General features: G+C 40.0%; 1 protein-coding gene across 1 annotated transcript in view; it reads left to right on the top strand.

The window, feature by feature from the left end:
• ngfra (nerve growth factor receptor a (TNFR superfamily, member 16)) overlaps positions 1-12018 on the top strand; it is a 30357-nt gene extending 18339 nt beyond the window's left edge. The window contains exons 4-6 of the mRNA XM_053339023.1: positions 1851-2097; positions 3198-3406; positions 9591-12018. Coding sequence (XP_053194998.1) covers positions 1851-2097; positions 3198-3406; positions 9591-9643 — 509 coding nt within the window. The 3' untranslated portion in view covers positions 9644-12018. The remainder of the gene's footprint in view (positions 1-1850; positions 2098-3197; positions 3407-9590) is intronic.
• Positions 12019-17604: the final 5586 nt, after the last annotated feature.

The following is a 17604-nucleotide window of genomic DNA, read 5'->3' as shown; positions in this document are numbered from 1 at the left end:
TTTTTATTTTTGTGTTACATTTGTGTCATTTGGCAGATGCTTTTATCCAAAGCAACTTTGAAGCAAGGCAAGAAAATCAAACATTAGACAGCAGTGACACAAAAGAGCTGTGCTAGAAATTGTAGTGTAATGAGAAAGAGTGTAAAGTAAGAAAAAAGTACATATAAGGGAATAATCAAATTTTTTGAAGAGATCAATGTTGACTGCTTAATATTACCATCTAGAATAAACTCATATTGATATCATGTACCACCATATACATGGTATAACTTTTAGATGGTAGTTCTAGTTTTACTTCAGGATATGAGATATCTGCCTCAAAATATCTATTGATTATGCCACTAACATAAAACAAGGCAGGTTTAGGAGCTTAAAAATGGTTGAAATTTTAAAATGTAATTTTATTCAATGTGAGCATCAATAATTACATTAATAATTAGTAATTGTAAATGATAAATTCCAGCGTTTTGGGTTAGAAGAAGAAAATCTCAGAGACAGATATCGACTTTTTTTTATATTTTAGGTGAACTAACTCTTTAAAACAGTCCTTTTTGCCAGCTTAATTTATCAATATACTGACATAATTTAAAATATATAATAATACACATATACAAACATACATTAAATATAACATCAAAAACAATAATGTTGATAAAATATGAATAATGACTGTGTGAATTTTCTGGTAAACTGAATGACTAAACCGAATGAATCAGTGATGCAGAAAAAAAAGCTGAATCAAATTACAACATGTGGCAACCAGTTAGCGATCTGATTCACTCACTTTAATGATTGGGTTACCCATACTTTGGTTTTACAGCACTAAAAAACAGACCAAATTTGAAATATGACCCGGAGTATTTGTATTTGGAATAGAGAGCCACAGTCTTTGGCCTTGAAAGAAGCCTCGGGGGTCTCCACGGGGTTAATCCTGTGTGCACCAGTGTGAAGCTAATGAGGAGCAGCCTGATGTTCTGGTGGGAATTACAAGCTCAGATCTGAACCGTGCTGCATATTCTCCATTCCCACCAGGTCGCTGAGCTCAGGGGAGTTTTGGTTTTTGGCTGGACAGCAAGCCCTCCCCTCGGCTTGCTGTACCGTACCCTCAGGGAAGGAATAATCTGCAGGCGAATCTGTGAGCCTTTCTACTATCTAACAGAATCACTGCAGTGTTAACTTTAAGTGCATTTTAAAATAGACGCATAATGTAGCAAGGGAAGTTGGGTAAACTGTGTATTATTCAGGATCAGTCATGCCCGTCAGAGTCGGAAACATGGAAAACTACACTGAGTCATTAATTGAGCTCACAAAGAAAGAGGAAACAGGACAATTTATGAAAATGACTTCTTTTCAGGCTCAGCTTTGATAGAAACCAGACCCATCCAGTAGCACAGAGCTTCCCTGCCACTCTGGCCTCAGCAAAGGCTACACTCAAAGTGATGACCTCCTCAAAGACCCGGACTTTGTTCTACATGGATCCATATGGCCTTAATGTCATGCACTGAGCGCAGATCACATAGAAGGAAGAGACCTGGCTTGCGGGGCTCAGGCCTGGTGTGGGGCGGGTTGGAGGGTGAGAGATATCTGGCCCCCTTGTTGAGGAACATTCTTTTTCTTTTGTACACATCTCAGCCAGAACCCATCTGTCTATCAGAAACAGCTGCCGCATGTGTGCAGGGTATCAGACATCTGGTTGGGGACTTAGTGACACACCAGCAAACAAGCTCTCAGTGAAGACGTGAAAGTGCATCGTCATGATTGGGGTTTCTTTTTTTTTAACTTCTCATTGCAGTTAAAGACATACCTGTGCATGTTTCTTATCTCATGTGCTCTCATTTTTCTCCATACAGATCCTCTCCTCCCTCCATATTTCTCTACAACCCCTGATATGGGTCCGACTCTACCCTTCACCAATTACCCCTTCCCCGACAGCCCCGACAGCCCAGACAGCCCGTTGCCTGGAGGAGAGACGACCACGTCAAGCGCCGGCTCTCCTCGGTTTCTCGGCCACGGCCTCAATGAAAACCTCATCCCCATCTACTGCTCCATCCTCGCTGCTGTGGTGGTCGGGCTGGTGGCTTACATTGTTTTTAAGCGGTTAGTTGGAAGAAAAGAATGAGATGATGTGGTCAAATACATTAGCACAATTTGCTTTTTGCACATCAACCACAATATAATGTAGGACAGCTGGGGGGGGGGGGGGTTGAACAGTGATGAAGATGAAGGTCTAGTGGGTAGTGTTAGAGTGACAGATGTTGCCCCTGGCTAAAAAAACGGCAGGAGGGCGCCTGGTGAAATATTCAGGCCTGCCGCGGTCGAAGAGGTTTTGACCCATTTTTAGAGAATCGCTAAAACACACCACAACGACTTTTCTTTCTTTTTTTCAACGCTCACCACCAATACATTACAGAGGTCACATATCTCAACACATTTGCAACAAACATGCAACCACACATGCAAGCACTTAGACAGACAGACATACAGACAGACAGACAGACAGACACGAGCTCAGGCTAGAACACATTTGAAGCAAGTAAACAAGCTCATTAGCCGCATTGATTGTTTGAGAAGTGCCGACCCGGGGAAATTCGAGTGCCAGATTTATCAGTTGGGTCATACGCACATCTGGCTGATACTCCTCATGTACTTATTGTTGTGCGTAAACAGACTGCAAATTATGTGAGTTTCTTCAACACTCGATTTATTAATAGTAAACACTTAGATGCATGTGTTAACTGTGCTGTACCACCCAGTGCCTCGTGAATATTTTAATCATTGATTCAGGGTCATCTCTTGAAGAGAAGTATCAGATAAGAGCTCTTAAGCTTTCTCTCACTTTATAAACATTTCATGAACCTTTATATTATATTCATAGGCAAATTCACAACATAATGAGAATTTTATAAACTAATTACCCCCAACTTTTTAATCATTTGCATGCAGGCCATGCTATTTGAGAGTAAACATGGTTATAATCTAACATGGTTTCATATAAATACATAGAGCTTGTTTCACATATTTTTATTGTTTGCTTGCTGAGTTTCAGTCACTACTTCACTGCCTCTGAATATTATTGTTTTAAAGCTCATAACTGCTATGAAACCCAAACATCTAAACCGCCTATAGGATTACATACCAATATCATGTGAAACAGACTCTTATCTACCTCTGACATGCCACTTTTTTTCTCCACACAGGTGGAATAGTTGCAAGCAGAACAAGCAGGCAGCTAATAACCGTGCGGCTACAAACAACCAGATGGTAACACCGGAGGGAGAGAAGCTGCACAGTGACAGCGGCATCTCGGTGGACAGTCAGAGTCTGCACGAGCAGCAGCAGCAACAGCAGCAAGCCCAGGCTGAAGTCCAGGCTCAGCCTTCACACTCACACACACCGGAACAGATAGGTGAGCCAAGGAATGTGTGTTAACTTAAGGTGTGAGTGTGTGTGTTATCATCTAATACCATCCAATAAATACAGCATATGATTGAAAACAGACCATATGTTGCTATGCCAGTGACTCCTCATAGAAACCATTCACCTTAACAAAAGCCACTCACCCATGTCTGACTGGGTTCCTGTTTTACACCATGTCTAGCTGCCAAAGAAAGTCACGATCGATTACATCAAGACACCCTGGTGAGATTCTGTGACTGTGTGACTGTGTTGTGGGTTTTCCAGCATTGTTCAAGCATTTCCTCGGAGCGAAGACACATTTCCAGGAGCGGGGCTAACACCTCGCTGCCAAGAGCAGATACTGTTGACTAAATCATACATGCATAAAGCATTAGTCTGCAGGAATATAGAATCTATCATTGGAGATGTGCCCTGAGATTTTGCTTGTATGTTTTATGTATTAGTTTGGCTGTATGCCTCCCAAACATATATGCTAAGGTATGCCATCAATAATTTCATGCTGACAGAAGTTTGACACAGTTTCTATCTTAGTATACAGTGAAGAAATGTAATATATAAGGAGTAACTGCATATGTTTGATCTATATTTGCCTTTACTTCTCTTACTACACCTCTATATCTATATAGGTCTCTCAGAGTTCATGAAAAGTATTTTGGGGGTAGGTCTGTAGGACATGTAGTGTTGCATGCCAGATAAAATCTAGCTCTGGTTTCGTAAGTTGAACTCTGAAGATCCTGTCGGCCATGGAGGTCTAAGCCAAACATGCAAACATGCACTCTACTGATCTCGTATGAAGCAATTCATGATGTGCTTAATTTATCTCTTCCAGTGAAGTGCATTGACAGAGACAAACACAGGATGAGTGTTCAGTTTTATTGTTTAGTTTTATTATTGTTTTATTTGTTGGTAGCCTTTTAGTATTTTATAACTTCCGTATTGTGACTGTGGCACTCAGCCAAGAGCTCATTTTGTTTCTATTGAAAATCTAAATGTTTAATAACGGTTAACATTGTTTGAACAAGCTAAATTATTTCCATCAATGATTGTCTTCTGTACTATAGAATACTGGCAATAGCTTATGGCAAGAGGATGGTATATTTGCCACTGACAACAATGGAGCTCAATGGCACAGAGGAATAAGCCACATAATACTCAATAATTGATAATAATAATCAATTCATTATCAGTTTTAGTCTTTTCATGGGATTTGTTGACAATAAGAAATATAAAGAATATTCGCCAGCATGATCCTTTGAAGGATCAGTATCAAAAAATAGGAGAATTGATCATTAACTGTATTTCAGACCTACTAACCTCCTGCTGTCAGTGTTCTTTAAAGATCCACTTGCTCTCTAAATCCAATTACAATTTCTTTAAATCTCTGAGTAATCAATGTATGTGATCTGGAGATTTCACTCACTGCCCACACAACAAGTAAAAGGCTGTGTGCATGGTGGGGGATCTGCACTGAGCGGCTGCAGAAAGAGGATAACCTTTAAACAGCCAATGGGAGAATAAAAAGCAAGTGAATGCAGGAATGTGAAGTGACCTCTGTACAACATAGAGAGCAGTCCACTGTCCTTCAATCCTCAAATAGCACTTACAGTACATTAAAGAGATGAAACTAGTATTACCTTTCTCTCATTCTCACTGGATCCATAAATATAAACCTGAGAGGCTTTTTACCTGAAGAAGAAGTCTCAGGTTCACTAATGATCTTGTTATACATTCAGTCATTCATGCTTCTTCTGCTCACTGCCGACGGCTGTGTAGATTCTCAGGGCGAACAGTCCCCACCACTGTGTGTTTTCTGGAATACCCATTACTTTCTAATGAGGCTTGGAAAAAAGATTATTTTTTTGGTTTTGTTTTGTTTGAGTCCCTCTTTTCATTCTTCCACTCAACAAATGCACCTTACAGAAAAGAAGGAATTTCTTTTTTTTTTTTTAAAGGGATCAGCTCAGGCTTGCTTCATTAAGAGGATGACTTCCCCCTTAACCCTGCCGCCTCTTTCACTGATTGGCTCATTAGCAGGTGTTATGAGACGGGATCCAGGCTTGGTCTCGCTGCCTTTCAAAACTCTGATTCAACGTCAGCGTTTAGCAGGTGCTAATTGGCATTAGCACCGTCTGCGGGTGCGGAAGCCATTAAAAAAGGAAGCAAATGCTCTTGCGCTGGGGCTTGGTGGTTCTTCCATAACCAATGGGGTCTGTTAAAATACGTGAGGGGTTGAGAATACATGCAATAAATCCATGATAATCGCAGGGGTTTCCTGTTTCCAGTGAACCATATTTTACTAGCGGCTAAAATAATGGGAGCAGCTCCAGTCCAAACAAGTCAAGTAAGCTTCTAAAAGGAGAAGTGGAGCAATGAAAATGCCATGTGTTTTGACTGACAACATTCAAAGAGGGTATTCCCTGCATGAGTCACTGGTGAGGGGTGAGAGCTCCTACATGAGAGGGGGCTTTGGCCTCAGTTTTGTCTTCTCATCTCCATTAAAAAAGAACCGTCTTTCTGTGCAGCACCCCTCCCTGCCACCCCGTAACCCCTCTGTATCGTGCATATTGAATGTGTTTAAAATTTAAACAAGGCTCCAAGCCCTCGCTCACATCGCTCATCCGTGCATCTCTGTCCTGTGTTTGACCTCATAGGCTACACAAAATGGATTCAAGGCAGCTGTCAATTAAAAAAATAAATTAATTAATTAAAAATACAATAAAAGGAGGACAGGATCTATATTATTATAATCTTCAAATCTAGCAGCTGTGGGAAACACATATTGTTATTCATCAGGGTTAAGAGTAAACTCAGGAGTTTCATTTAAATGCCACAAGGGAATAATGATAGAAATGAGCCTTATTATAAAGCCCTGAGGGAGACGGGTCTTCACAGCACTACAGTCAACAGTTTAGTTCCAGTGAGTGTTTGTTATCGAGGGACACACGAGCTCTCAGTCTGTAACATTATACAGCTGCAAGTTACAGTAATAATGTCGCTGAGTTATTGTTTGTAATGCATGACTAATGCAATTTCAGTAAAATGACGATGGGTGACTCATAATGGATTGTCATCCTCCCACACAGTCTGAAGTTTGGCTAAAACTTGGGAGTTTTATGGTTAGAGTGATGATTTTGCCAAGAAGAATGACAACAACATTAGACACAATCAATCATTTGTCCCCATTGTTCATTGACAGATAATGGAATGGATATTTTTACCTTGATTTGGGCATAAATGCATTACTATAGGGCATGTAAATAGTTTCAGGAACTAAAGGAGCCATAGGAAGTAAACTCAGATTAAGATTTAAAAGTCCCAGTTGGCACATCTCCATTTGTGATTCTGTCTCATCTGAAGAACCGTGAATTTTAGGCAAAGTAGTCCAGTAGGCGTAGCAGATTCAAAACCATGGGCAGCATTTTGGCCACAGTTTATCGCACATGAGTAAACAACAAAACAATGCCTCTGAGTATTATTTGTACTTACAGCTATCTGACTCTGATAGTTGAGTCGATATAATAAAATATAAAAGCGAGGCTCCAGATCGAGAGTTTAATTTATGTTTTTGGAAAGTCACAAGTTTAAGTCAAAAGATGAATTTCCAAATCATGTTTATTTCTTCTAATTAATAATAAAAGGTGTGTAGTGTTTACTTCAGTAACCTACATCAAAACAAGTTAATCACTGTATTATATTTGTTTTAAGGCTCATAAGTTTTCTTTGATGGTTTTCTATCATATTTTCTGCTTTAAATATGCATGCAGATGCTCAGCTATGCAGCAAGTAAACACACTTCCAATAAAACATGAGTTTGCCTTTGAAGTTTTTACTGGACAACAGGGGAGAAACTGTGAAAAGTGTACTGGACAAGAAATGTAATTATAGTGATTAGCACCCTCAAGAGAAGAAAACACATCAGTAGCTCACCAGCTCCCTACCTCGCACACGATTTCTTTTATAAAAGTGAACATTGCACTAGCAAGAACCCCACCATCAATAAGATGCATTTAAATTATTTATCAAGAAAAGGAATTGATGTGTTTGATTGATGAGTGATTGGTGTGTAGCTCTTATGCTTGCTGACTGTGTTGTGGGGAAGCTTATAGGAAATCTGCATTAGCACCCAGGTAATGGTGGAGAGGAAGAGTCCAGGAGAAACAGGAAGTGATTGGAGTTGGGGGGGGGGGGGGACTTGTTAGCTGGTATTTATAGGAATGCTAGAAGTGGCTCAGTTGAAGTGTGGCCCTGCTCCTAAAACTTTCAATGAACTATAATTTTCAACACTAACTTATAATCATTTTGCCTCGTCTCTGACAGCTGGAGGGATGCAGAGTACTAATTATAAAATGTGGTGGTTTGTTAGCATGTCACAGAAACTACTTTTACTTTTACATTTTGAAGGGCACCATATTGTGAATATCGACATACTCAGCATTCAGACAGTAAATAGAATGCATTATATAGTAAATAAGGAGTGATTTCAGACAGACCCTTGGAGGAATACATTAGCCTCAGGCAGCTGACAGTAAACAGGTATCAGAAAAATGCAATTACCAAATTAATTAATACTAAATTGCAACTCAACGAGGAGGAGCCCTCTCCTGCCTAACAAATAGGAGGTCTTTACATATCTGTGTCTGGGGGCCCATTGACTCAATCCATCCATGGATTTTGGGTTTTAAATGGAATGTTTTAATAACATACGGTGTTTAATGAAGCACTGCCCACAGATTGTGATGTGGCAAAATAAGTGATATTGCCACAAAAAAAGCAAGTATTACAGTTTTTTTTTAAATTTTTTGTAACAATCCCAGTGTCTCTTTTCACTGGGAGCTTATGTGATAACCATGAAGCCAACCTTAAATTTAATCTCAATCAGCAAATAAAATGAAAAAACTTTAGGGTTTAGGGTCCACTCAGGATTGCCTGAATGTGCTGATTAAAAAAGAAAAGAAAGAAGAAGAAAGGAGAATTGCGTAACAAAGCTTTGCTGTGATTGGGAGCTCAAATTTCAGAGAAGATTGAATTGGTTCAGTGAAAGACAGCTTGTATTGATTCTTGGAATGAGGTTGGACTCTATAAAACATCGGACAGCCATGTGGCTATTATTATCACTGGTGCCTCTGAAATGAACTGCGATGCCAGTTCAGAAATGGTTGTGTTGAGCTAAAAGTGCAGGTGTAAGCCACTGTGCTTATACCTTCACTTGCATGTGTGTGTGTGTGTGTGTGTGTGTGTGTGTGTGTGTGTGTGTGTGTGTGTGTGTGTGTGTGTTGCAGATGGTTATGCACTGGCTAATGTCAGCGTCTCTGCTCTGTATCACTGAGTGCGACTGTACAGCGTCTGTTTAAACAGGAAGGAAGACAGAGGAGTGCAGCCGACTGTTGCCATCACTGGACAGAATCAGTGCGACTAAAGGAAGCCGAGAGGAAGGGTACACATAGCGATTTCAGTGCAGTTATAACAGGGTGATGTGTGAAAGAAAAGATTGGGTTTGCAGGGATTGAGAGAATGAAAACAGAGGGAGGGTATGACGTTATAAGGAAGTCGACAAAAGAAACCCCCTCTTCTATAGCTTTAAAATAAACCCTCTTGTACTACACTCCCCTGGCACAAGGATGCATTGTAAAAAACGAGAAAACACCCACCGGACTTGGAGGTCCTCTCAGAAACGCCTCTGCATTCCCGAGCTGTTTCCATGGCTTCCCTCAATTGACAACAGGTTAAGAGGTTTGTGGGAAAAGAGAGCATTTGTCTCCCATCCTCGTCCTGCTAATGACTCCGGTTGATCAGGTTTGGATGACTGCGTAACACCACAGGGCCCCCTGCAGGGAGAAATGTGACGCTCGAGGGATTTAGAATTTTTCCATGCAGGGAGACTGGCATACAGTATGTTGGTAATTAGTCAGCTGAAATGTTTCTGGGGAGGAAATTGAATGTAAACACTCAAGGTGCCCTTAATCAAAAGGACTTTGTGAAGAGGAGCTGCTCAGTGGGAAACAGGGGAAGTGTTGGTATAAGTGGGAGTTTGCTTGATTGTGTGAAAAAGAAAAGCTTTTGTTAATTAATGCAAACCCTAATTGAACCACTGCCATTTTAAATATCACCACAGATCACCTGTTTGTCTTCTTCCCAAAGCCTGACATTATTTCTCCTTTACCTTCTCTCCGCAGAGGTGAGGGTGGATAGCGGTTCCCAGCCTGACTCGGCTCCCCCTGAAGTCTGAGCAAGAGGAGGAGGAAGAGGAGGCGTCAGAGCTGAAGACAAGGAGAAGAGAGTGTGGGGACCCTGAATTGTGGTCCAGAAAGAAAGCAGGGGGTCCATGCAGGAAAGCAAAACTGACTCTGATTCATATCTGATTTGGCCACAGAGGATAAAGACTTGACTTGGATGGACCTCCCAGCACCTTTGGGCCACAGTCTGACTCTTCATCCCTGCAAACAGAGTCCAACTCTATCTGTCAGTGTGCCTGGACAAGACCTCTACGGCAATATCAACCACTATCTGTACCAATGTCACTTCAGCTGCAGATACATAATCGTAGATATGTCAGTGCATCTCGTATTAACTGAATATTCTAGTATCTAATGTTGACATATGACATAATTCTCACTAACTGCTAACCTTGCATCCTCTACACCTTTCTAAGTTTTCCATTTTCTCTCTAATTCCATTGACACTAGCCATGAAACGTATGTGCCTGACAGATAAATTGGCATAAAGCGACTCCATTATCTCTTTTTTTTCTCTCTCTCTATCTCTCTCTCTTTACCTGTGCATCAAAGAGGCAGTGGCAACCTTTTCCTCTCACATCTTCCTCTCTGGTATCCCACTCCCAGATAATCTTCTGTGTCTCTCCATAGGATTCACTCTATTAGACCCCCGCCGTCATCTGCGATACAAAACACGGCATGGGAGCAGTGAGTCACTCCCAACTTCTTCTGAAGTTTGTAGGTCTTTTATCATTTACAGCAGACGCATTTCATGGCATGTTGTATTGCTAAAGGTTTGCATCATTGTTTGAGATTGGCTGCTCCGACTGATGCAAGTGACTCATATATGGGAAGAAAGGTCAATTACTGTCTAGCCTGGTCTGTAATCAACTGTTTTTCCTCAGCAAGATGCTTTTTCCTCAGTCTCTCTACATAGACCCTTTCATAATGCCTGCAGGGATTGTGTTTCTGTAATTTCATGCTTATAATGTTACGTACCCAAATGTTTGTCTTCTTGTTTGGGGGCGCATTATTTTCATTTTATGGTTTAAATAATACGGCTGATTCAGCGGGGTGCCTCCACGGTTATCTCTGGAGGTTGGATGTGCAACCTGAGAGAAACATCTCTGGACTGTGGAGCTCTGCTGACTCACTCTGATGAGTAGATTTCTCTGAGGGGGAAACAAAGCCAAAAAAAAAAAAAAAGAAAAAAAAGAAAGGGGGATCTGTGACGTCATGGATGATTTTGCAGACAGCTCAGCTCATTAAACAGACACTTTAATGCTTCAGAGCTTAAAAAAAGAAGAAAAAAAGATTGCAGCAAGGAATCCCATCTGTCATTCTTTACACTTGCTGAGTGGAAAATTGGGACACCCCTCTGAGGCAAACGCTCTTTTCACTATTACCAAAAACCACTGCTAAAATCTTCATATACTCACGCTTATAAAACCCCGTCTGCGTGATAGAGCTTGATAAACAGTGTTGAGGTGATAATGCATCGTCGGCGGCACTCGCGTCAACACAGGGCCCATTAGAGAGACATCCTGACAGGCAGGTAGTAATTACCTCAGGGTTTCAGCTTCATTTACCCTCTGCTCCACTTCGCTCAGCAGCCTCTCATCGGGATTAATGCTGCGGACAGCAAAGGGGAGACACGGCCTTCTCTTTGAAGCGGCAACGTGGCATTACAGATCTTTTATCCAGGATTGTGGCCACTGACATTTACTATATTGCCATAGTGATATAGAAGCACTTAGTCTGGGCTTATTTCTAAGGCTGGGTGGCACATTTTATCACACTGGATCACCTTTTATGTTACACCCCCCCCCCCCCTCCACACACACACACACACACACACACACACGCACTTCCAGTTACTGTAAACGCAGCCGACACATATATCTTGTAAAGGAAGTGAGCTTGACTGCACTGCTTTAGCGTTCATTCCTAAAGGGGCACGTATTTTCCTCAGGGTCCCTCCTGTTGTGGCACGATAAAGATTTTTAACATGTCTGCATAGGATTTCTGTCAACAATCTGTCGACGTAAGATACAGTAAGCAGGCAGGCAGGTACACATGTAAAGCAGCTGTTATGTTGGAAAAATGAAAATTGTAGAAAGATACGGGTTGATAAGAGTATTTGCAAATTCCAACACGATTCAGAAATGGATCCGTTTTAAGGCGATATAAGATGATTTACTAGTGAGCAGAGCTTGTGCAGTAGATAAGAGAAGTCAGCAAGAAGAAGTGATTAGTGTAAGTCATTTTATCCTGCTGCATGGATTAGTCACATGATCACCAACATCGCAAGACAATTAAACTTTCCGCCCTCCTCACATGTCATTCATTCTGTATCAATGCAGCGAAATGAACTGAGGCAAATAAAACTCAGTTGATGTATACATATGGTGTGGACATGTGACAATGCACACACACACACATGCAGCGACAGTGTATGAATCACTCTTCTATTCAGTGAGCCGGTATGATTCATCACGATCCTGGCTACAGCAGTGACACTGTTACAGTATGAGTGACCAGAGTGTTGATTTAAAGAAAGAAAAAAACCCATACTCCTCTACTCCGTCACCCCCTGAGGCCCAATCAGTCCTGTGGCAGCATACTCATCTATCCAGAACCATCTTATTCTCTTTCTGCAGCAGCTTGTGAAGTGAGACATACATTTTAAGAATGTACAACCTGAATATTTACAGAAATATGCAAGACACATTCAAGGATAAAGTTTAAGTTTGCCCTCGTTCTGTTGTTGTAAATTACTTTTGTCTTTCCATTTTCCTGTTTGTTTATTTTTTTGAATAGTATTACACTTTTGGAATCAGTATTTTTTCTAACGGATATGTTATTTTGTAGCACTTATTAGATGTAATATGAATGCACTCAAAGAGTGTACCACAGTTCAAGTGCCTGTGTACAGTGTCAGGTGTCTTTAAGTTCAGAACTTGACTTTTTTGTTGCATTTTTTCCCACTTATTTTGTTATTTTATGTGCATTTTTTATATATATTTTGAAAGCTAATGAAGGTTTTTAGTCAATAAAGGTCAGACATGTAGATGAGCCTCGGAGACTCAAACAAACTGTATAAACCTGGCACCAATATAGAGAGACTTAGAGTACAAATGCTATAACATACTGGCAACTAAAGGATCATGTAGCATTACCAAAACATATACAGGTCTATGTCAACCTGAGACTTCTGCTCTAAAACTCACTTATGCTACCAGTCAATAGAAATCAGCTCTACTGTGCAGGAGGTTTTTGCATGTACAGTAAGTTTCATCATGTACCTCCATTTCAGAGGCATCGGGACATGTACTACAGTAGTCTGCCATAACATGAACTCTTATGGGGAGGTTCACTGTGATTCTCTGTCATAGCATTATTACAGACCTGAGACAGATAGTTCAGGACTTGCTGCCCAAAAAGCTGAATGTCAACTGTACTTATCTACTAATGTAAAATGCATTGTGTAAATGTGAATTTCTTAGAGTTGATACAAGATACAAAAGTACACTATAAAATGTTTAAAAAAAAAAAGAAACAAAAATGTGTGCAAATGAAATGAACATCTATAATACAATAAATAGAGATGTCATTGCATTATGTGTCCAGTTTGTTGTGTTTACATGCAGAATGATGGTTTTAACCATAATTCACACATGAAGACATCAGGATTATAAAAACCTCAGTGAGCTTGTATCATGATAAACAAACATTCATTCAAATTATTGTAGACATCAAAATAAAATATCCTGTCTCTTGGAAATATCCAGATTTAGTTACAGTATTTTATGTCAGGCATGAGAAAAGCTGACACCCAGACATATTATATATTTGTGAATATGAACTCAAGCAAATGAAAATAATTTCTTCTGTCACTGTAAAGACCGGGTGGCAGACCAGCACTCAAACCACAGTGAAAACTACATAATGCAATTTCTGAAGAAACTGCATTCAGCCTGTGATTGCTGAAAGCTGAAATAGCGTTGCATCACTGGAAGCTGAATAGTATTGAAATTCTACCAAGACTAATGTTGCCTGCAGATGGGATCGGTGCCCAATCAGGAGATTGGGAACACCTGTTTGTGTCAGGATTGAACTCACAACTGTGGGATATAAAAAGGGATTTGTGGTTGAATTAGCTTAAACCACTGGACTATAGGGTAAAATTGTTTCTAAAGAAATGGGTCCACACCTTCAAGATGACTCCTATGACTCATATCTAACATGTAACATGGTAAACAGTAGCTGACGTTCAGCTCTGACGTTCATATTAAATGGTGTTGGATTTGCGTCACACCATGGTACATGAACATCTAAAAAAAGGTCTAAAAACATATGGAATGTGTAATATTAATAAGATGAAGTAGCAGAATAATAAAGAGTCAGAATAAGTGAGCAATCACACAACTAGGACCACATGTGAGGGTCTACTGGATGCGGAGTGTGGTTCCCTGCAATCTTATCATCACTTAAACCTTTTGAGGTCCAGCAGGGTTTTCTTCCTGTTACGTGTCAGAGATGAATCCTCAGTGATAAATCCTCCACAGAGACAGAAATGACAGAGAAGGAGGAAAGTCAAGACATACAGTGCAGTACAGCTCCTGTCGTTGCTGCCATTTAGGGGGAGAAAACAGCGCAATTAAAACAAGGGTACTTAAGCTTTTACTTGACTGATTTTGTTGACAAGCGCTTCCGCAAAAGCAAAACTAAATTAGCAAATGTTTCTGTATAATTTCAGTATCTCTTTGACTGGTATCTATACATATGAGGGTCTGAATGCAGCATGCCAGACGAAGATGTTGGGGACAGATAGACTGCAGATTTTAATTTGATCAGCAGGGTGCACTTATATGGCGACACTAATCAAACTAGGTTTTTTTCCCCCCCTCTGTCTGCATGTCAGCTGAAAAGGCAGAGAAAAGAGGTCTTAAAGAGATAAAAGGAAACAGACATGTCCATTGTAGGAGAACTAAAGACATTAAAATATGCTTAGGGTGATAAAATTCAACTATGTCATCGAATCAGAAATAAACCAGTCATCTTCAGCCAGAAAGACAACTGTTTGTTTTAGTGCTTCAATGTTTATAGATGCTTTAATTTGAAATTAATAAATGACTTTTATTCCATCTGACTATTACTGAAAGGACTGACAGCCTCCATTAGCACCTGCTGCACTGATATTTACACAGTGTCTAATTTCTTTACAGGCAAAAAACAGATTTATTTTATGATGTAAAACAAGAAACCATTTTTTAAGGTAAATACTCCTATGAAAATCTTTTGACTGTCAATTACCTCCTACTGCAGCCTGGCTTGAAAGGTAGCTCTGAAAAGTTTGCCGCTTCTTACTTCATGAAGGTTGACAGCTGTATTCAGTTATGATCACATCAAACAAGAGACTTTAAAAAACAGATCTGTCATTTTGTTCCAATGCTTAAAAAAAAAAGTTTTACTGGCAAGGAATATGTGAATTATACATTTTGTTTATCAGGAGAAAAGGTTGATATAGTGCAAACCTCCTTGAAGTTTGTAGCTTTTGACTTTGACACACATGTGACTCCCTCCTACAACTGTCCATGCTCTTCCACTATCATTAACTATGTATTGTTAAGGCCCATTTATACTCAACCTTAAATATGGATCCGGATACAGACGGAGCCTTCTGTCCATGCTCTGCGTTCATTTTGTCCGTATTTCTGCACGTTTCTGCATGGGGGGGCAGTGTTGCTGTCACTACTTGATACGTAGTTCTAGTGAGACACGAAGAAGAAATAACAATGGTGGAACTTTTTGAGGAAAGGTTTTGCGAGAGTTAGAAACTTTAAACGTTTTTGTCTTTTATGCAAGAGGAACATTATCAATATCTCCTCCACAGTCGCCATGTTTGAATTTGAGTTTGTTGTTGTCATAAACTTTTGACTCTGCGCTGCCCCCTGGTGGATGTATCGGTTAACATCCATGCCAACATAAAGGACGCATGGAAGTATGTGAGCAGTGACGGTAACATCGTTTGAAAAGGACGGATACATTTTCGTACGTACGTTGAGCATAAATGGGCCTTTAGTGTCTTAAAAAGAAAATCTTAAACACAGTGGTAGCAGTCGTATGAACCATTTGTTATATTTGGCAGGTAATGAGTTGTATTAGTTGTATTGTATTACATGTCTTTTTTTTTTCTTTTTTTTAAGTGTCTGCGGTTGCACATTTGGATAATAAAAGTAAAAATATCACTTGTCAGAGACAGCACGGGGAAATACTTATGTGGATTGTTTTTGGAAGGCAACGACAAACAACTCATTGCAACATTTGGTGCAAAGTCAAAATGCATAAAAATGTTTTCAAACTACTCTTGACGTATAATCCATTCCCCCGCTGTTGATTCATAAATTCAGTTTGCTCTAAACAATTGTCACGTTGCCAGTAAAACAATCCAGTCGCTAGAATGACACGTTGGCATTTACATTTCAATCGTGGTTATTATCAGTTGAATAATTATGATTTATGATGTGACAATGCTGTGGTTAGGTTTAGGCACAAAAACACTTGGTTAGGGTTAGAAAAAGAAAAAAAAAAGCTGACAATGTCCCAACATCTCATTAAAAACACCTGGTTTTGGTCTTGAGAACTGCTCTCTGTTGCTCTAATGCTTTTCCAACTTTCAATCTAAACTAAATTTGTAGCCGATCACCCAACTCCTCCTCCTCCTAATCGGCTTATATGGATGTCATCTGAACTACATCACTTGAAATGTTGTCATGCTACATATTGAATGTATTGAAACATAGAGATTTATCATATCTGTGGTTTGGGGAAATGTACAAAGCCAAAATGTTATTCTAGTGACTAAGTAGAGCTACATTTCAATCATTGAGATTAATAAAGTTTTATTTTAATAGTTTATTTATCTTGTCTCAATCAATTGTGGTTTTCACTGCGGTTTCTATGGATATTTTAACATTCATTGACATGTTTTTTTTAGCTTGGGTTGCTTTTGAAATCTATTCTAAATGATTGGATTCAATATTCGAAACATAAATTTTGAGATTTTCCACTTTCTCCTTGTAACAATATTCCAGCTGCGTTCTATCAAAGTGTTATCTTGCCCTGTGTGAATGAATATGGGCTGTTGATAATTTTTATACTTCCTTTTTCATTATGAAATAAGTGATAACAGGGAAGAGGGTGAAATCGCTACATCCCCCTGAGACACAAAGCAACAGGATTTATGAGCAATGTGGCTTTCATTTTTAAAGAAATCATAAAACACTGCATGTCGCACCTCTACCTCAGAATTACACCGAAGTCAAAATGCCGAAACACTGACACACATCTGCACTGAGACGCTTCGGACTTCGACTCCAGTCAAGTCAATCTACGGTACATCTGCTCTCAATGAGATCTGATGAGGGTATTTTTAGGGAGTTGTTTTTCCACAACGGGGAGGAAGTCGTGGGTCTGCGAAGGCCTTTAAATAAGATCCAAATGGTTTAACTTCTCAATGTGATGTCGAAACACCTGACAAATAAATATACAACACACAGGGGAACTGAAAAGAGCACACACACACACACACACACATACACACACAGATGCAAAACTGCACAACAAACCAGAGACCGGCCTTGATCTCTATCATGTTAGTGTTTGAGTTTCTGTTGGTGTGTTTTATCAGTGTTTTTTACACAGGTCTCTGCAGGGTGAGAAATCAGTAAAAGCTGGCTCTGAGCCTGGATACCGACTCCGGATCATGTGTGAGGCACATGAGGAAACCATCCGGCGCAACGGCAGTTAACATATCAACCAATCCATCCCTGGCCTCACCCATGTGCCTAGCATCCCACGTAGAAACAAGAAGACCACCCTGTCCCAACTCACTTTTATGTAAAACGAAAGAGAAATGAAGGGAAAAGAGGGGTAAAGAATAGAAAAACAATAAAGTTGGAGCCACAGAATG

Source organism: Scomber japonicus, chromosome 18 (genome assembly GCF_027409825.1).
Source record: "Scomber japonicus isolate fScoJap1 chromosome 18, fScoJap1.pri, whole genome shotgun sequence".
NCBI classification, from domain to species: domain Eukaryota; kingdom Metazoa; phylum Chordata; class Actinopteri; order Scombriformes; family Scombridae; genus Scomber; species Scomber japonicus.
This window is presented reverse-complemented; position numbering and strand designations above follow the sequence as displayed.